The sequence below is a fragment of the Callorhinus ursinus genome, unplaced genomic scaffold, assembly GCF_003265705.2.
Source record: "Callorhinus ursinus isolate GAN/ISIS: 27379988/994484 unplaced genomic scaffold, GSC_fseal_2.0 scaffold19, whole genome shotgun sequence".
Taxonomy (NCBI): Eukaryota; Metazoa; Chordata; class Mammalia; order Carnivora; family Otariidae; genus Callorhinus; species Callorhinus ursinus.
In genome coordinates, this window is record NW_027397081.1 from 3,875,576 (window position 1) to 3,895,872 (window position 20,297).

Consider the following 20,297-nt stretch of genomic DNA (forward strand, 5'->3'; position numbering starts at 1 on the left):
AAAGTCCCCGGACACACTTGGCCACCAGTGCTCGCTCTGTGGCTAGGGGGCACTTCTCAGGCGGTGGCAGGGTCATAAGCTGGGTGGACTGACGTTTTAACATTTAACTCAAAAGGACTTCAGGGAGACTTTGAAAGACATAAAGATACCATTTTTTATATGATAAAATATTCTAATTTTATTCAGTGAAATTAATTTTGGTTATTTTAAAATATGGTAGAGAGCGGTGGAAATGACAAAGTCCCTAGATCTGAAAAAACTTTGCTCTGCCGATGGTCACTCTGGGATAGAAAATGAAAAGGTCAAGGGTGAAAGCAACATGATCAAAGGCAAAGGGGGAGGAAATCCATGAAGTATTTGGAGAGCAGCTTGACAAGCGTATTTTAGTGATGTGGGTAGAACATCTTAAACAGGGCAAAGAACATTTGAGGACATTACACTTGACTCAGAAGTAATGGGGGGAACTCGTGAGAGGGAAGACAAATTTCTAATATCTTTAAGCTGATTTCCAGCTTTAAGCTGATTAATAATAAGAATGAGGCTCGGACACACTGACGGCCCGCCACGCCCCAGCTGATAAGGCAGCGCTGAGACCGGACCTGTGGTCTTTCCAGAACTCCTGTCTTCCACGACTTCACGTCCTGCTAATTAATTCTCAGGACGCAATGAAAGCAGTGCTTGGGGAAATCTATTCTGGAATTGTCACGCAGGGAGGATTAGAAAGGAAGAAAGACGCAGGAAGCTCTGGAATTGACAGCAAATGGTACCACACTAAGGACGGCCTGTGAGTGAGGCGGCAGATGGACTTTCTAATTCAACTTACTCATTTTTTTTAAGGTGAATGGGTCACATCAGAAAAATAAATGGTAAAAAAAAAAAGGTGCTTCCTGAAGAAATTCATTGAGAAAATTCTCAGAACTTCCTTATCAAAATTCAAATTGTGTAATCACCTTTTCTCACGTCTCACTGATCCCAGTTCAAACAACGGGGTCACGATGCCCCTCTGGATAGTGGTGAATTAATCTCTTGAGACCTCAGCGACCAATTTAGCGTGTCCCCCCAGCCGGGTCTTCTCTGGTCTTCTCGCTGTATGTTCGCTAAGCCCTTCCTGATACGTGTACTTCCAAGTGACACATTTGACCGTCCTCCCCTGGGTTTTAAATAAGGCACTGCCTAGAACCCCGCCTGGTGGGTCCGTGTATAAAGGAGCACACAGTCGGGAAGAAGTCACAGACTGAAAAAGCTCACAGGCGGTTAGTATTCTGGGAGCTGTAGAAGGTACAACCTGTGGTCGGAGAAGAGTGACTAGAAAGCCTTGACAAACTGAAAGTCACACAATTTTAAAAAATTTACTTTTAGGGAAGTAGAATGTTTAAGCACATGCAGAGCGGCCCAGGGGAAAATGTTTGAGTTCAAAACACACACAACATAGTGAAGGTCAGAAAGATAGGGAAAGGTAGCTATGAATTTAAAATAAATTATTCTCAGAGCACTAGGATCTGATTTCTATTCAGGATAGAAGAGGTAGAGGAATTAAAAGAGGGGAGAAGCAAAGCAGTATGAAATGGACAAATGAGGTAGGAAATGAGAGAAGCAAGAATTCTCAAGTTACAAAGACTGTTTAATCTGCAAGAAAAAGCCTGAGAGAACACTTTTCTTTTACTGCAAATTTACGGGCCCTTCCTTCTTCTAACTCAGCATCTTTACAGAAGGCCATCCTTATGAGCAGGATGAGCGGACTGAATTTCCACAGCAGGGTACTTCGGTCCAGGACATAGGCTAAGCCAGCAAGACCGCTGGTGGCAGGAGCATCCCCAGGAAACCCGCATGGAGATGGAGACGAAGATAAAAATGGCCCCAATTCCTCACTCCTCCCCGGAGCCCCCTCTTTTGCAGAACAACACCAGGGCTCCTCCTGTGGAGAGTGGACTCCATCCTCCGCTCTCGACTCTGGTCGGGTCCTGTGATTTGTTTTGGCAGAGGCGGTGCGGGGGACGTGAAGTGCCCGCGCGGGGCCTCGGCCTCAGGGCACCTGGAGCATCTCTGCGCTTCCGCTGGGAATTCCTGCCGTCCCCACGAAATCAAGCCTAAGCTGTTTTGTTAGAGGATCAAATACGGAGGGTGGAGTCGCCTCGCGCCAGCCAACAGGCACCCCGCCGGGGAGAAGCTGAACCCCCTGGCCGACCTGCTGACCGGAGGAGCCCGGCCAAGACCCGAGCCGCCCGAAGGAGCTCACCCTCATTTCCTCTGAAACCAGCAGCAACAGGAGCCCCCGAGCACCGCTGTGGGGACGACAGGGCCGTAGCCAAGCCCGGGGCTCGTTCCCAGCGTGCCCGCCCTTCAGAAAGCCACCAGCCGGGTTTTCTAGCGCCGGGAAGCAGCCCAGGCCCCCCACAGCTGGGGGAGGGAGAACGCCAAGGCCCCGCAGGGCAAGAAGCTGCTGAAGGAAAATAAAAACAGCCGTCTCTTCCAGGAACTGAAGGGTGCCCCACCGAAAAGGAGTACGGCTGCCCTCGTGCCTCTGCTTCTGGGGAATTACCGTCTCCTGATCCTAAATCTAAGCACTGGCAGCCCCCTGCACCGAAGCGGCATTTTAGAGTTTAGATACCGTTTTATTCAAAGCAAACTAGGAACACAGGCAGCGCAGGTGCCGAGGCGTCCACCTTACGGACAGCGATGCCATCGCAGGGCGCGTGGAAGGGCTTGTCGCGCGAAGCCCGGGCCCAGCCACTCACACGCCCTGCTGAGCCCTGCTGACGACCGCACCTGCAGGCTTTCGCTCCTCCTCCTGGGGGCCCCTGGGGTCAGCACCGGCATACCCTTCTTCGGGAATGCCACTGAATGGATGAGGCACTCTTTCCTTTCTTGTAAAAGCAGGGATAACGTGGCGCACGTAGCTTGGGAGTGGTTTGGGAGAGCGAATGAAACCACGCGGGAAGGGCGCCTGCACAGGGCCTGCCCCACACGGGAGCGCTCGCTGGGGAGGCTCCCCCTTAAAAACCTCAATCCTCCCAGCGCTGATGACCACTGCAAACGGTAAGCTTTCAGATAGTATAGGCAAAGGTTATTTCTACGGTAGAAGCATTTATTTCGGTTATAGAAAAATAACACTATTTCAAAGTCAAGGTAACGAAGCAGAAGTATATTTTCTCCTTAGAGGTCCCTACTCAAATATCACATATGGTGTCAAGACATTCTTAAATTAACAAGGAACAAACACAGAATCCAGGTCGTTTATCTGTCAAAAGAAGAGATGGATTAAAGCTACACTGTCAGCCCTGGAAATCAGACAATACAAAGTGATCTCGTGCAGCGATTCTCGAGGTTAGTGTGCACTGGGGCCACCTGGATTGTGGAAACAGCACCTGCGGGGGACTGAAGGCGAGCCAACAGGTTAAAAGCCAGCCCTTGGACTCAGAACAGACACCACAGGGGCCGAAGATACAAACTTTGGTCCTCGGGGAGGGGCAGAGACAAAACACATCACAGACTTTCACTCAGTGTTCCTCCTCTGAGCCTCAGACCCAGGAATAACAATACTACAGATTAGGTCAGACAGCGCGTGAGAAGCGCGTCCCTCATCCATTCACACACAGCTACTATCTTCTTCATCACCACCACCTGACACAGAGGGCATCCTCCCCCTCCCCCTCCCCACGCCCACGTAGCTGCTAAGATTTATTTAAAAAGTAACCACTGTTTGATTTCAAGCTCATGGACTACCAGGACCATTTCTATATTGGTACCACTTTTACTAGCTTCAACCTTCACTTACATTAAGACTTCAGTACATCTGGTTGAAATAACAACTTTTCTACCAAAACTAAGACCATGAATTCAAAGAAAAAAAGAGAACTAAACCTTACACAGCGTGTGTGGCTTCGGAAGCATCAACAGCTGGAGGAATGAACTGCTTTCCAAAGTGACCCATCTTGGACAATCTCTGATATTCCCTGCATTGTTTTCAGGGTCTCAGGTTACAGACAGAAACACGGGGGTAAAATACCTACCATCTTCATCATTCCCTATGTTCAATATACTACACACTAATGTTACAAAGTTAAAGCTTTGGCCACTTAAGTAACTACCCATTTAAGTATCTGAGGTGTTAATATTCTGAAACTATAAACCAAAGCTCTGGAGGTGCACAGTCAGGCCAGGAAAGGGTTTCTCCACCTCAGCAGTACTGCTGTGCTGTGTGGGATAATCTGGGGGCGGGGAGCCGGCCCGTGCACGGCAGGACACAGGTAGGCCCACTGGCCCCTACCCACTCCACGCCAGTAGCAACCTGCCCACACCCCGTTCTGACAACCAAAAATGTCTCCAGATGTTGCCAGAGGTCGTCCAGGGGTCAAAATCACCGCCCTGTTGAGAACCACCGAGCTCGAAGTTTGAGCTAGAATTTTACATAGACGTGTCAACTCTGAGCGCACACAGATGAAACAAGACGCTATGTAATTTTACTAATTCAAAGAGTGCAGCACAATAGTTTCCGCTATACTGTTCACACTAGGGCACGTCGTTTTCATGGAGTGTGCTACTTAAGTATACAGTAACCCACACTTAACTATCTTTTTCCTATTGAAAACACGGACATTAAACAGGAAACAACCAAGAGCTAATCTTGCAACCATTTTTATAGTGCTGGATACAGAGAAAAATCTATAGTTTCCACACATTGGCTCAACAGGGACTGAGCTCCATCACTGCAAGTGTCCCTCCTTCTGAATTCGAAGTCTCTCCTTCTCTACTTGCAAGCGTTCCTTTTCAATCTGCAGCTTCTCCGACTCAAATTTCAAAAACTGCAGCCTATCTTTTTCCAGTTGTAAGCGTTCTCTCTCAAGTTTTAACTTCTCTGCTTCTATGTCCTGTGGCTGAAGCATGGCCTTTTCTCCTTGGCCGAGTTCGTTTTCCAGAGACGGCTTCTCGGAGCTGACAATCTGGAGCCTGAGCTTCTCGCGTTCGATCTGCAGCCGCTCCTTCTCCAGCTGCAGCCGTTCATGCTCCAGATCCAGGTGCCGCAGCCGCTCCTTCTCCACCTGCAGCCGCTCCTTCTCCACCTGCAGCCGCTCGGCCTCGATGTCCAGGCGCCGTTTCTCCAGCTCCAGCTTCTGTTTCTCTATGTTCACCAGCAAATGGGGCTCATCGTAGGCCGACCTCGACGGTGTTGAGTTCAGAGTAAAAAACTCATCGATGTGGGGGAAGTCAGGAAGTTCATTTTCCCTCCTGGAATCCGGTATGACGGAGGACAACATTTCTTCTTCCTCCTCAATCTCAAACTAAAAGGAAAAGGCAACTTTCAGTCTTTATTTCTACTTCACGGTTGTTACTTTGTCTAAACGTGTCCTTAAAAGTTTCTGTATCGCTTGAGCAAAGAAAACCATTTCTTTTGAGTTTTGAAAAAATATTTATAAGGAATCACCTGGTGTCACTAATACAGTTGACCCTTGGACAACATGTAGAAAATATATATTTTTATATAAACATATAAAAGATATGTTTTATATATAGATATATATACAAGCAAAACATTTTTGCTCACAAACTTCGCTAAACACAGTACAGTACTGGAAAAGTATTTTCTCTTACGATTTTCTTAACATTTTCTTTTCTATAGCTTACTTTAAGAATACAATATGTAAGATATATACATAACATACAGAATACCTGGTCATCGACTCTTAATGTTATTGATAAGGCTTCGGGTCAACAGCAGGCTACTGGTAGTGCAAAGTACCCCGTTCTGGGGTAGTGCAAACTTAGGGCTTTCTGCCTTGGGGGAGTCAGCGGCCCTGCCCCCCCCCCCCCCCCCGCCGTGTCGTTCAAGGGTCAGCTGTGTTTCTCATTAAGAGAAGCATACTTAGGTTCAAAGAGAGATTACTGACGTGAGGAGAAAACAAAATGGAATGACTGTGTTGGGTACCACTTGTATGGGGGCTTGCCCCCTGGGGGCTGTGCTGTCCCCCGGCCACCGCGAACGCCCACATCGGAGCTGAGGGAGGAAAACGGGGGAGGACCCACAGGCCACTACTTACTTCGGGGCTCTGCGGATCTCTTTCTTCCTCTTCCACTTTGACCTCAGTTAAGGATCCACCTGCGTCCCGGAAATCCGCCACGTTCTGCCAGTCGAAGTTAGCGTCGTTGCGGAATCCAATCTTTTCGTCGAGGTCTTCGGTGAGAGAGTCGTCCAGGTCGGACGTGGGAAGCGGAAACCCGGGGCCAGCCAGCTTCATGTTCGCCTTCAACCTCTTCCGCTTCATGAGCGCCCGCCAGTCCAGGTACCGCCGCTTCACCTCCGCGCCGGTCCTCTGCTCGCCCTCCCCGACGGCGTTCACGCACTGCGCGATCTCCTCCCAGGCCATCCGCTTCATCACGTTGATCGTGGTGTTGAGCTGCTTGGAAAAGATGACTTCTTTCCGTTTCGTAATTTCTTTCAAAAGGGTCTGAGTTTCTTGAACACTAAAATTGCTTTTCCTTTTCCTTTTCAACTGCTTCATTTTCCCAACTTAAATGCAGAGAAGATGTGAAAAGGTGGGAAACGCTACAAAGCACAAGAATCCAGGGCAGCCCCTTGTGGGCACTCTGTTCACATCAGAGTTTTCCGCTCATCTAGGAGCACAGGCAGCCTGGATGATTCCTAGAGAGAAGGAAGCCAAACGCCATCAGCCTGCAGCGTCCACCCCGCGAGCCGTGCCCAGGATTGCAGGACAAGCACACACCTCCACTCTGGCTCCCTCCGCCTCCCCTCACCTGGGCGGCTGCCCTGGCACCCGACCCCCACTTGTCACCCTGGGCTGCCCCCTGCCTCTCCACTCCCGGGCCATTCCCTCTCCTCCCACCGTGCTGGCCCGCTTCCCGGCACCCATTGTCACCCTCCTCCCCTGTTCGGAGCCTCTGTGCACACAGGTCCCCTCTGCCCGGAAATTGGGCACCTAACAAGAATGAGCACCGTGCCTTCGCATTCGATCCCAATTCAGATGAGTGAACATTCTAGAACACTTGTAATTTTAAAGGATCACATTTAATTAGTACTCTGGCCTACCATTCCTTATGTAATTTAAATGATCAATGGGCTGGGCAAGTATTCAGCTTTCCTCTAGAGGCCACTGAATACTGAGGTACTAGATTCCCAAACTTTTAAATATATTTTTATGTATCTTTTATATATATATGTATATTATCCTTTATATATTTATATAAAAATATTTCTTTTGTTTTCATGTACTTATAGAAAAGGACTGAAGCAAACTGACTTAAACATTGTTACACCAGCCAAATATGCTCCCTCTTAGTACCTATGTCCCAGCTCACTTCAGAGAATTACTGAAGTGAAAACTTGGCTTTTGCCTTCCTCAACCACCTGCTCCAGCACTAGTGGGATCTGGGAGATGGAGCCCACTTGTTTCAAGGGCCATATCCTCAATACATAACAATATGCCTAACAAACAGGACGTACAAATACAACTTAAGGCGATTGGGGGATGGGAAAAGATAGAAAATGACACGAAGTAACTCAAGGAAGGTGAGCTACCAAAACTGAAACCTCAATGGGCAAAGCATAATGATAACATAGGCAAGAATCAGTCTGTGAAATTAAGTGAAGCCTTTAAACTACCCACCCTTTGACTATGCCAAAAAACGTAAGAACCTAGTAAGTTACAAAACATTGTGAAAGAAAATTTTAAGTAAAAAGGCTCTGTTGCCACCATAATAAGTAAGTAGGTTATCAAAGACATATTTTTAGTAAGGAATCAGGTTAGATGTCCTTAAAAATAGAACAGAGAGCGAAAATAGTATCAAATTCCCTATCATATTAAATACAATGTATTCATGGCTTTTTGTTTCCAAAAGATACAGAATGTTTCAGAGCATTTCAATAGCTTCTTGAACCATTTCAAAAGTGCCGGCATAATTTTAAGGTAAAAGCATGATAAAAATACAAATATTTGCCAAAATATTTACCAGTAGATGAGGACGAATAAACTATACCGCACTACATTAGAGGATGGATATGGCTTAGCACATTATTCCTGTGTACATGTATCTTAGATTTCCAGACAGTTTTGGCATAATTATGTGAAAACCTTTGACATCTTCTGATTAATGTAAGAAAGTACCCAAATCAGTGCACCTTGACTTGAAATTTGGTAGCTATGTTTGCACGGATAGAAGCTATGTTTCCAGGATCTTTTTTTTTTTTTCTTGCTCTTTCCTTTATATTTTGATGCTTATATAACACAGCTTGGGTTTCTGTCATCCGTTACCCAATCACTTCAATATTTACTGAGCTCCTACTATGTGCCCGGCACATATTCCCAGGGCTGGGGCTAGGACACCTCACATAACGTGAAAAAACGCCATTTTAGAGGTCAAATACTACCCCGTTTATATCGGTTGTGTTCCCTGTCTTTACAGAGGGGAATTTGGCAGTTGCAACCTCTAAAACTCCATAGATCTTGCAAGCCCCAACAGAGACAACTGCCATTTTCCTGAAATCCCAGCGGCCAATCAATTCTTTCCAGGCTGGAAATAGGTATGAGTAGTCCACTTACGTAATCCTTGTGAAGATGACGTGCCACCAAAGGCACATCATTAACTGTGGGCAACTGTTTTTTTCAAGGACTAACACTTGCGAATGAAGTTCCTAAATACTGTGTGATAAGACAGAATGAAGAGGTTGGAGGAAAACCAGGCCGTCAATGATGGGTCCCCTCCAAAAAAAAAAAAAAAATTGTAATAATTTTTTTTTTTTTGTAAATTCGTTAGGCTGTTCAGAAAAAGAAAGCATCACAAAATACCCAAACTCCCCCAAGCCCCTCTCCTCCCCGCGCCCGCATGTTCTTCTTCACTTCCCCACAGGCTGCTCTTCCCTGAGACTTGCGGTAGGTAAGTAAGTGAAGTTCACTTAGGGGCCCCCTGTTATCGGAGTGGGACGACGCCCGCCCCCCGGCCCCGCCGCCTTCTTCGGGACCGCCCGGGGGGGAAGGGGCCGCAGGGCAGAGCCGGGGAGACGGAGCTCCGGGAGGCCAGCCAGGGGGAGGTGGCACCTGCCGGCAGATGCGGCGACCTGGAAGGAACGTCTTCTTCCCGGATATTAACGCCCCGTCCCGACTGGCTGCGCGGGAAGCTTCCGCAGCCGGGAGTCAGCGGCCACAGCCTCCCACCCGCGCCCCGGACGGGCTGGGGCTTCGAGGGGCGTCGAGGTCCCGCTACGACGCAGACCCAGGGCCACAGCCGGCCGCGGGGGGGACAGCCCCCTGCCGCTGACCCCCGCCGGGGCCTTCCCCGCTGCGAGGGCACCCACCGTCCGCGGAGCTGCCGCCTCCTCCGGGACACACTCGCTCCCCTGCGACCCCGGCGGCACCTCCGCCCGCTCGCCTCTAAGGGGGCTAGGGAAAAAAAAGATGCCTCATTGATTCCCCGCCCACCAACTTCGCCCGCCCCCTGGCCGCCGCCCATTGGCCGGTGCGGCTGCCACTCGTTCGAGACGGCTCATCCATTGGTCCGGGTGGTATGGCCATTCTGGCTGAGGGCCCGCCCCAGGGCTGGCCTCACAATGGGAATCGAGTCCCCAACCGGTTCCGGGTTAGTGCCCTGGAATCCCGCCCCCTTGCGATTCGCGGCCTCCCGCTCTGCGCTCAGGAGTTGGCGCGCGGCTCTGTCAGTCAAGTGGGCTGTCGAAGCCGATTGGCTTCCAGCGATCAGCCCGCGGCGCTCTTCCGTCGGATTGGGGCCCTGGCCGCCCCGCCCCCCAGCTCTACCCCTGTCCTTGACCCTCACCTGTGAAAAGGGCGGAGAGGACGGCTCGGCGTCGCCCCGGGGGCCGTCGAGCTCGCTGCGTCCTGGCGCCGCGGCACGTGCGGCCTATAGCTGGGCCCCCGCCGCAGGCCGGCGGCTTCCTTAGCGCTCGACCGGCCCTGGCGCCGTCGGCCGAGCCTTCGTTGCTCCCGCGCTCTGCGCTTGCCTCCCCCGCCGCCCGCGTCCGCGCCCTCGGCGCCCGGCCGGCCGGTGGCCCTGGGACGTCGTGTGCGGCCGCCGTGCCCCCAGCGGAGGGCCCGCCCGCCGGCGCCGGGACGCGGGCTGGCGGTTCGTCCCCGGGGCAGCCGTCCGTCCTCGGCGGGCAGCCGTCCTCGGCGCCCGGCCTCGCGCCGCCTCCCGCGCCGCCTCCCTGGCGGGCTTTGCCCGGACGCCCAGTTCCGTCTCGAGGGCAGACCCCGACAGCTCGCGGCGCGGGGCCGGGCGAGGCGGAGCGCGGCTGCCCGTGTCTCTGCCCTTGTCGCGCGGCCCGTGGCGCGGCCGCCGGGTCCCCTCGTCGTTCCGGGCGCGGCCGCCGGGTCCCCTCGTCGTTCCGGGCGCGGCCGCCGGGTCCCCTCGTCGTTCCGGGCGCGGCCGCCGGGCCCCCTCGTCGTTCCGGGCGCGGCCGCCGGGTCCCCTCGTCGTTCCGGGCGGAGCGCCGCGCCCGGGCTGGGACAGGCGCCCAGAGCTTCGGTGAACGAACGGTGGAGCGTTGCGGGTGAATGTTCCCGGAGGAGCTGTCCTCCACGGAACAGGCTCTTTGAAAGGCGACGGTCCCTTTAGTCCTTCAGACTTCCCCGGTGAGTCTGTAGGAAGCGCGCCCGGACTTGGGCGTCGAAGGACAAAAACACGTTTTTTGGAAAGTTAGGAGGACTTAGAGTTCATGATGGGGCCCTCCGCTCACGGCGCTGTTTGCGGTGCGATGAGAAGGCAGGAGGGCCCCGTCCCGGTCACAAGCAGGCGCTGTCCCTTCAGCGGACACCCGCCGCCTGAGTCCATCCGCGACCCGTCCGCCGGGGCGACTCCCAGGACGCGGCAGTAAGTTACCAGGGGCCGCCCGCTCTCGGTGAGCTCCCGAAGGGCCCGCGGTCGAACCGCAGACAGCCGCGCCGCGCTCTCGGCTCTAACTTGTGCGACGACCGCAGGCCCCGCAGACAGCCGCGCTGTGCCCTCGGCTCTAACTTGTGCGACGAGCGCAGGCCCCGCAGACAGCCGCGCTGTGCCCTCGGCTCTAACCTGAGTGACGAGCGCAGGCCCCGCAGACAGCCGCGCTGTGCTCTCGGCTCTAACTTGTGTCAGTGGACGTGCACCAGCAAAGGCAGAGATGCAGGGTCATCCGAGTGCCCAATACCGGGAGCCCGTCACGAACCTGCTAGTCGGTTTCCTGAGTTGATTTTGGTTACTACGAATTTCAGGCTAGAGACACGACCCCGAGGCTCTTACACACTTGTTCTAGGACGGAGCTGCTCACCCGCTGTAGCCACTGGCCACAAGTGTGCTAGGAGAACCGAATAACTGAATTTTAGTTCTATTTAATTTTAATTTAAAAACAATTCAGGGCCTGGATAACTTCAAAGTATGTTTGGAAAACTTGAGTTATGTGAATCTACTTTTTCAACTGTAAACTTTTTGAAATCTAATTACAGATGGAATAGGGGCGCCCGGCTGGCTTCAGTTGGGAGAGCATGTGAGTCCTGATCCTGGGGTCAGGGGTTCAAGCCCCACGTTGGGTCTGGAGCTTGCTTACTTGCTTACTTAAGTACATACATACACGCATACATACAGATAGAGTATTTCTGATAAATTAGAATCTGAATTGAGACGTACTGTAAGAGTAAAATATACACAGGATTTCGGAGATTTAGTTTAAAACTGCACAATGCCTCACTGACAATTTTCATATTGATTAAAAGTTAAATGATAAAATTTTGCATAATTGGGTTAAGGAAAATATTCTTAAAATGAATTTTACCTGTGATTTTTTTTTTTTTTTACTTTTTAAAATGAGGCTAATAAGAGATTTAATCTTACACGTGTGGTTTGCATTATATTTCTATTAGACAAGGCTGTTCTAGGCTCTGCCTGGCCACAGCTTATTAAAAGTCTCAGAATGAAAATGTAATCGTTAGCTAAAATATTTCTATTTCATTGCCTACTGTTTAATCAAAGGGAAAGAAGAAAGTCACTGGTGCTGTCTTTCCTCCAAATGCGGTTTAGTTAAGAAAGAAGTCCCCCTGTTCATGTGATATAACCTATATTATATATGAACAGTCACTGTGTCACGCCGTCTCTGCCCTCTGTGTTTGCCTCGAGCACGTCCTGCTTCCTCCTGGCTTGTCCGTGTGACATACTCTTATTCTTCAAAACCTGCTTTTCCCTGACAACCTGAGAACAGATCAACTTGTCCTTTTTCATAAGAGTTCTGTGCTTATGCATATTCTATTTAGATTTCCACTCTTCTGCTCTGCCCTTTCTCCCGCTGATCGCTAGCACCTCGCACATTACCTGCTAGGCTGGCAAAAGTGTGTTTGTTGACTTGACCTGAACATTGACAAAATAAAACTCACTCTGTTTTGTCCTCTGAGATGTTGCTTGCAATTTTCATCATCCCTCAGGTAAATTATAAGAGTGTATAAAATGACAGTGAAAGTTTTTCACCAGCAAATTTCATGTTTCTAAAAACTTCACATTGAATGGAAAACCAGTGTGGTTCCTATAGAAATTGTTGCAGTTCTTTTCCTTTGGATTTTCTCTTATAACTGGAAAAAATAAGAAATGTTAGGACACAAGCTACTTAGAAATGGTACTGATAATAGCAAGCGGTAGGGAGAGCAGATTTAATTTCGAAGATCAGCCTGGTACCGAATCTTGAGCAGTCGGATGGGTCCGGGCATTCCAGTTAGCATTGGCTGTGGTTGGGTCACCACTTTTGTTTGTGGTGGGAAGTCTGGTTTCTATTGGAATAGAATAGTGTGGGCCAGTGTTTATTAGGAAAGTCATCCATAATACTTTTCCAGCAAATCACCTGTACATGGAGTTGCCCATGGGAGAAACAGATCGATTCCAAATCTATTCTTGCAATTTGGAATGTGTGCCTGGTCACTTTCTCTTTGGAGTCCATTTTAAAAATTCACTCTTGGTGTATATACCCTTCTGGTTTTTGTCTCCTGTTTGGCAGTCAGAGAGGCCTCTTGTTGAAAACGGTTTTAACAGTTTTGTGGCTTGACCATCTGGGAGTCCCTTGCAGAATGAGGTTTATTCATGCAGAATAGCCTATATTTTAAATCACCCCATCCCACATATATACTGAATATTTAGTGAAATTGATCTGGCCCTTTTTTGCATAATGTATCAACAGAAAAACTGCATAAATATCATTTTTGTAATAAAGATTAATCATATTGTTTTCTCAGTTTGAGAAATTACTGCGCCTTTTTGTAACCTCTTGGTCGTTTTCTATGCATGCGCATTCTTGAGTTCCTTTTGTAAGAATTGTACTGAGTTTTGGAGCTGGGAGATTTTCCTTCCCTGGCCAGTTCTCTTTCCTCATCTCATTTCGAAAATGATTATTGAGTACTGCTGTGTGCCAGCCACTGATCTAAGGGCTTCATCTGCATGAATCTGCTTCACTATTACAAGAACCCTCTATTCCTTCCAGTCTGTGGGGGAGGGGCCGGTGGCTGAAGGCTGGGAAGTGTCTCTCCGAGGCTGCACAAGGGATCTGGCGTCTAGGCCCAGGTGGTCTGGACACTCAAACCCTGTGCGGGCCGTCACTCCGATGGATGTTACTGCTCCCTGCCAGGATATTTAAAGGTGGCCAAACATTTGGAAAGATTTTAGTGGAGTAGAGTGACAATTCCTCTCCGCCACACACACCAAATACCAACCTTTTCCAAACATTTTTGGACTGTGTTATAAGCTCCTCAAAGACAGGGATCATGTCAGCTTGTCTTTTACCCCCAGCACCCAGCAGGGACCTTGCATTTACTGTTTGTTCCCAAACACATTTAGATTTCGGGTTGTGGGATGGACGATGGTCATAGAATCCCCTCGAGCAGTAGCCGTAGCCAGGGAATCCATCAGAGGTTAGGAGCTAAGAGCTGCTCGGTGCTACGTTGTCCATGGCTTTTACTTCACTTCTTCACCAGTTTCCATGGAAAGCCTTCTAGACACCACTACTGTACTGTCTCTAGGCAAAGTTTGTTCTTGAGTCTACCCCCCTTGGGATTGTTTGTCTGTGGGGAGGAGCAGTGGTGATCAACACACAGTAACAATAATACGGATGTAAATGGGACCCTGAGTTGGCCTGGACAGCTGGCCTCGGTTACTCAGCTCATTCAATTTTTTTTTTTAAGTACTCTCTGTTCCCAACGTGGGGCTGAAACTCATGCCCCTGAGATCAAGAGTCGCAGGCTGTACCGACTGAGCCAGCCAGATGCCACTCATTTAAATTCTTAAAAGACAGGAGCTGTGATTCCTGGCAAGACTTTTTGGAAACAAGGAAAAAGGCAGAAGGGACATAAGAAAAAAAAAAAAAGCATTTCACAAGATCTAGAAACAGAGCACCTCAAATTTTAGCTTGTCTCCCATTCCCAAACACTTTCTTAATGCCCTTGAGCTCCGTACACTATATCTGCAGGGCCAAGAAGTGAAAATACAGATTTAAACCCTAGTTAACAAGGTGGACATGGGGGATCCAGGTGATTAGTCATATTCCCAAATGATTTCTAATTTCATAACAAGATACATCCAAAAGACTTTATCATCATACTTCATTTATCATCTCTAGCCTTTATTTCTGTCCTCCTGGTGTTTTCCTTTCATGACTGTCCTACAAGAAAGCAGAGTGATTTGTGGCTTGTCTGGCCGCTACGTAGAGGTCAGCCTGAGACCACAGCACCAGGGGGCCGGCCCCAGCTCTGGGTCCTCTCCACTCTCCCGTGCTCAGCTTCAGAGAACCATGTTCTGCCACTTCAGATAGCATATCAAATTATTTGATTTCTCGGGGCGCCTGGGTGGCTCAGTCGTTAAGCATCTGCCTTTGGCTCGGGTCATGATCCCGGGGTCCTGGGATCAAGCCCCACATTGGGCTCCCTGCTCGGCAGGGAGCCTGCTTCTCCCTCTCCCGCTCCTCCTGCTTGTGTTTCCTCTCTCACTGTCTCTCTCTCTGTCAAATAAATAAATAATCTTTGAAAAGATTTTATTTATTTATTTGAGAGAGAGAGAATGAGGGATAGAGAGCATGAGAGGGAAGAGGGTCAGAGAGAGAAGCAGACTCCCCGCTGAGCAGGGAGCCCGATGTGGAACTCGATCCAGGGACTCCAGGATCATGACCCGAGCCGAAGGCAGTCGCCCAACCAACTGAGCCACCCAGGCGCCCCAATAAATAAAATGTTTAAAAAAAAATTATTTGATTTCTCAAAAACTTAATGACTTGGAAGACAAAAGACAAAAAAAAAAAGACAAAATTCACCCATATTGTGTCTTTTCCAAATTCCTCCCATTCCCTTCATTCCTAGCTGGAAAACACAATAGCGACACTTGCTGGAGGCTGAAGAGGCACTAGACAGTATTACGTACTTCGCACATCTTGTCTCTTACAGGGGGCTTACAGGTGGGGAAACTACGGCATGGAATTCAGGACACATCATCATTTTATGAAGAGGAAACGGAGGCTCAGGACTTAGCAGACTTCCTCCAGGTACACAGCAAGGCTGTGGTGGAACGGAGAGCCCTTACCCTGATCCAGCCCCTTGCTTCCCGGAACCCTTGTGAAGACTTCCTCTCCGGGCGAGAAAGGATTTTTCCAAGTTACCATCGAGCTGAAAAGAACTTGTGGAAAGCAGTGCCACCTTACAGAGCTGTCACTAACGTCAACAGCAACCCCTGCAGCATAAGCGTAGGTCGCAGACCTCTGTCTCAGAGGCTCTGGCTCCGTCTCTTTCCGGACCCCCTGTCCACCTTTGCCTGCTCTGGGTTCCTAAGCTCCCCAAGCTCTCCTCCGTGGTCACTAGCTTTCCTTTTTAGTGCCCCTCGTTTTACACGGCACTCGCAACACGCTCTCCCCTTCTCTTCCTTCTAAATCCCTCCCTGCTTTTTTCTCACTAATCGAAAATGCATAGCTGAAGCATGTTTCTACTATTGCAGCTCAGAATTTAATAATAATAATCTGGTTGCTAGTCATAAGTTTCAGAGTGGACAAATAACAGATCATATTTTCTTAAACACAAAAAGCCCCTGAAAACCCCAAGTAATTGCTTTATTAATTTTGGTGACCCTTAATTGCCCTTATCCTACTATGTGTTTCTCCTAAAAAGAAACAGAAATTCTCCTTTAACTATTTGATGTTAAATTTCAACATCTTGTAAATTAAAGCGATTTTTATATGTGTTTAAGATAAAAGGCTGATTTTCTTTTAAGTACTGTCTACCCAACGTGGGGCTCGAACTCACAACCCCGAGATCAAGAGTCGCACACTCCACTGACTGAGCCAGCCAGGTGCCCCCAAAGGCTGACACTTAATAACAAAAATCTGCTTTACTTTTGTTGTACTGAGTTTTTGCTTCTATATATTTCCCCTTTTTAAGCATGTGTTTTTCAGTTTGATTAAAGTGCAGCAAAGTGTGCCTCCTATCATCTCTGTCCCAGTGCTAGAGAACATTCTCATACATCTTGTGCATTAATAGCTCTGTCCCTCCAACCTCCTTGTGGGGTGAGAGGGGCTTTATTTTAATTGAATTTGGAAATGGTGTCAGAATACAAGGTCTCATTACTATAGCAACAGAGAATAATGGAAAGACTAAACGTCAGACACATTCCGTGTTGCCATAGTGACAATCAGTTGCTTTCCCAAATATGTTTACTGTTCCATTCTGGTCAGTTTTTAAAATATGCTTATCTCTATAAATGCTCAAAAAAGGGGAGAAAAAGTTCAAAGTCATTTAGGAAAGAAAGAAGCCCTTCAAGAGATGAAAGCAATTTGCTTTTCTGTCCATTATTTAATAAGAAGTCCACAGAGTCCACAGAAAGGCTATGTGGGAAGTAGAAATTCTCATTTCTGTTCAAATAAGCATTCTTATTTGCAGTCAGGGAAATTGAAGCACACAATTTAAGGCATGTCCATATTGTCATTTCATGCTATTTCAAACCATTTTTTCTCTGAGCTCCTGAAAACGGAATTCTGCCCCACTGAAATGAAAACTTTTCCTTAAGGCAGTAACCCCTGAGGGCCTGCGCCTGCTGGGCAGGGTGCACAACTCTGCCTTCCAGCAGTCTCGTGCCCTCCACGCCCTCCCGGACGAATCACTCTCTTAGGAACTCCTCAGGGCCCCTCCATCCCACAACTGACTAGTGACCTTGATTCCTGCCTTTCTCTTCCTCTTCCCACAATTACTTCCACCAGACTAGGGAGAACAGGGGCCATGCTCACCATCCCCTTTGAAAATGCTGTTCTTAGCACAGCGCCTGGCTCATGGTGGGGTAGAATCTTAATTGAGTGAACGAGCTTCCATCAAATGATATCCTTTGTTAGGTGTTTTTTTTTTTTTTTAAGATTTTATTTATTTGAGAGCAAGAGAGAGCATGAGCAGCAGGAGGGGTAGAGGGAGAGGGAGAATCCCAAGTGACTCCGCTCTGAGTGCAGAGCCTGACATAGGGCTCTATCCCACGACTCTGAGATCATGACCTGAGCTGAAACCAAGAGTCAGACACTTAACCGACTGAGCCACCCGGGCGCCCCTGTTGAGGTGTTTCTAAGACTCTACTAAGTGACCGAAATACCCCATTCGAAGTAAGGTGCAAATAGGCACACAGTCTTCTCAAAGTCCCGGCTGCTTTAGAAATGACTGATATCTTTAGGTTCATTTAGGAGGTGGCTTTGAGAAGTCCAGATGCATTTATGGTACAGAAGCAATGTGCTAAACAGTAGTTAGGTTTCTGGGGTGACCAGCAACAATGCCTGCAAGGCCAGCTCTGGAAGGCACCGCTTCCATGATTTCTGGTCCCTTTAATAGGTTTCTTTCAGTGGTTCAAAATTCACTTCTGTTTCCATCTCAGGATTTCAGGAGTTCATCTCCACCAGCCATAATGACAGTTCTGGCAACAGAATATATTCTTAGGTACCAGTGAGGTGCTGGCTCACGATGCTTCTGTGGAAGGCTGGAGCATGTCCTCATCGTCAGAAGAGGTGAATATGTAACTGTACGTGGCAGGATGGATGGACGGTCCAAGTGTGGTTAAGGAGCTTCGATCGTGGGATGGATGGGGGAATTATTCTGGATTATCTTGGTGTGCCTCCAATTTAAGGACAACTGTCCTTATAAGTAAAGGGGTGGGGAGGAGCGTGTCAGAGGGGTGCCATGTGAGCAGATGACCACCCACTGCTCACCTTGAAGAACAGAAGGAACCACGAGCTGAGGAACCCTTGAGAAGCTGGAAAAGCAAGGAAATGAACTGTAACCCAGTGACTCTGGTTTTGGGATTCTGAACTCCGGGACTGTAAGAGAATAAGCATGTGTTGTCTTGAGCCACACCACATTTGTGTTGTTGCAGCAGCCTTAGGGAACTAATTCAACTCCCATACCCACATAGCAGAAAAGAGCTCCCCTAGAGCAGTGCTGGGAGGTGGTTTTGATTTGTCCCAGTAAACTTCCATTTAAAAACTCTTCCCTCAAGGAGCTACAGAAAAAACAGCAAATAAAGCCTAAACCCAGCAGGAGAAGAGAAATCATAAAGATCAGAGCAGAAATCAATGAACTAGAAACCAAAAGAACAGTAGAACAGATCAACGAAACTAGGAGCTGGTTCTTTGAAAGAATTAACAAGATTGATAAGCCCCTGGCCAGACTTATCAAAAAGAAAAGAGAAATGACCCAAATCAACAAAATCATGAATGAAAGTGGAGAGATCACAGCCCACACCAAAGAAATACAAACAATTATAAAAACATATTATGAGCAACTCTATGACAGGAAATTAGATAACCTGGAAGAAATGGATGCATTCCTAGAGATGTATCAACTACCAAAACTGAACCAGGAAGAAATAGAAAACCTGAACAGACCTATAACCACTAAGGAAATTGAAGCAGTCATCAAAAATCTCCCAAGAAACCAAAGCCCAGGGCCAGATGGCTTCCCAGGGGAATTCTACCAAACATTTAAAGAAGATTAATACCTATTCTCCTGAAACTGTTCCAAAAAATACAAATGGAAGGAAAATTTCCAAACTCATTTTATGAGGCCACCATTACCTTGATCCCCAAACCAGACAAAGACCCCATGAAAAAGGAGAATTACAGACCAATATCCTTGATGAACATGGATGCAAAAATTCTCACCAAAATACTAGCCAATAGGATCCAACAGTACATTAAAAGGATTATTCACCACAACCAAGTGGGATTTATCCCTCGGCTGCAAGGTTGGTTCAACATCCGCAAATCAATCAACATGATACATTAACAAAAGAAAGAACAAGAATCATATGATCCTCTCAATAGATGCAGAAAAAGCATTTGACAAAGTACAGCATCCTTTCTTGATCAAAACGCTTCAGAGTTTAGGGATAGAGGGTACATACCTCAAGATCATAATAGCCATCTATGAAAAACCTACAGGAATATCATTCTCAATGGGGAAAAACTGAGAGCTTTCCCCCTAAGGTCAGGAATATGGCAGGGATGTCCACTATCACCACTGCTATTCAACATAGTACTAGAAGTCCTAGCCACAGCAATCAGACAACAAAAAGAAATCAAAGGCATCCAAATCGGCAAAGAAGAAGTCAAACTCTCACTCTTTGCAGATGATATGATACTTTATGTGGAAAACGCAAAAGACTCCACCCAAAACTGCTAGAACTCATACAGGAATTCAGTAAAGTGGCAGGATATAAAATCAATGCACAGAAATCAGTGGCATTCCTATACACCAACAACAAGATAGAAGAGAGAGAAATTAAGGAGTCGATCCCATTTACAATTGCACCCAAAACCATAAGATACCTAGGAATAAATCTAACCAAAGAGGCAAAGGATCTGTACTCAGAAAACTATAAAATACTCATGAAAGAAATTCAGGAAGACACAAAGAAATGGAAAAACGTTCCATGCTCATGGATTGGAAGAACAAATATTGTGAAGATGTCAATGCTACCTAGAGCAATCTACACATTCAATGCAATCCCCATCAAAATATCATCCACTTTTTTCAAAGAAATGGAACAAAAATCCTCAAATTTGTATGGAACCAGAAAAGACCCCAAATAGCCAGAGGAATGTTGAAAAAGAAAAGCAAAGCTGGCGGCATCACAATTCCGGACTTCCAGCTCTATTACAAAGCTGTCATCATCAAGACAGTATGGTACTGGCACAAAAACAGACACATAGATCAATGGAACAGAATAGAGAGCCCAGAAATGGACCCTCCACTCTATGGTCAACTCTTCTTTGACAAAGCAGGAAAGAATGTCCAATGGCAAAAAGACCGTCTCTTCAACACATG

The 20,297-nt window shown here is 47.9% G+C and overlaps 1 protein-coding gene across 3 annotated transcripts; it reads right to left on the bottom strand.

The window, feature by feature from the left end:
* Nucleotides 1–3,127: 3,127 nt before the first annotated feature.
* On the bottom strand, nt 3,128–9,920 carry MSANTD4 (Myb/SANT DNA binding domain containing 4 with coiled-coils). Of its 3 annotated transcripts, none has more exons than XM_025893870.2 (3): nt 9,781–9,920; nt 6,036–6,637; nt 3,128–5,279 (listed from the first exon to the last, which is right to left on the bottom strand). In XM_025893870.2, the coding sequence occupies exons 2-3, from the start codon at nt 6,495–6,497 to the stop codon at nt 4,704–4,706; spliced, it is 1,038 nt and encodes a 345-aa protein (XP_025749655.1). In that variant the 5' UTR covers nt 6,498–6,637; nt 9,781–9,920; the 3' UTR covers nt 3,128–4,703. The 3 variants fall into 3 exon arrangements, with proteins under 3 accessions (XP_025749655.1, XP_025749654.1, XP_025749653.1); XM_025893869.2 differs by lacking the exon at nt 9,781–9,920 and adding an exon at nt 9,305–9,408; XM_025893868.2 differs by lacking the exon at nt 9,781–9,920 and adding an exon at nt 9,048–9,401.
* Nucleotides 9,921–20,297: the final 10,377 nt, after the last annotated feature.

What these genes read in the sequence shown, in the direction of transcription:
- MSANTD4 (XM_025893870.2), bottom strand. Translation starts at nt 6,497, where the DNA reads ATGAAGCAGTTGAAAAGGAAAAGGAAAAGCAATTTTAGTGTTCAAGAA. An exon ending in GAGATCCGCAGAGCCCCGAA is followed by an intron (nt 5,280 to 6,035) that starts GTAAGTAGTGGC and finishes TTTTCCTTTTAG; the next exon opens with TTTGAGATTGAGGAGGAAGA.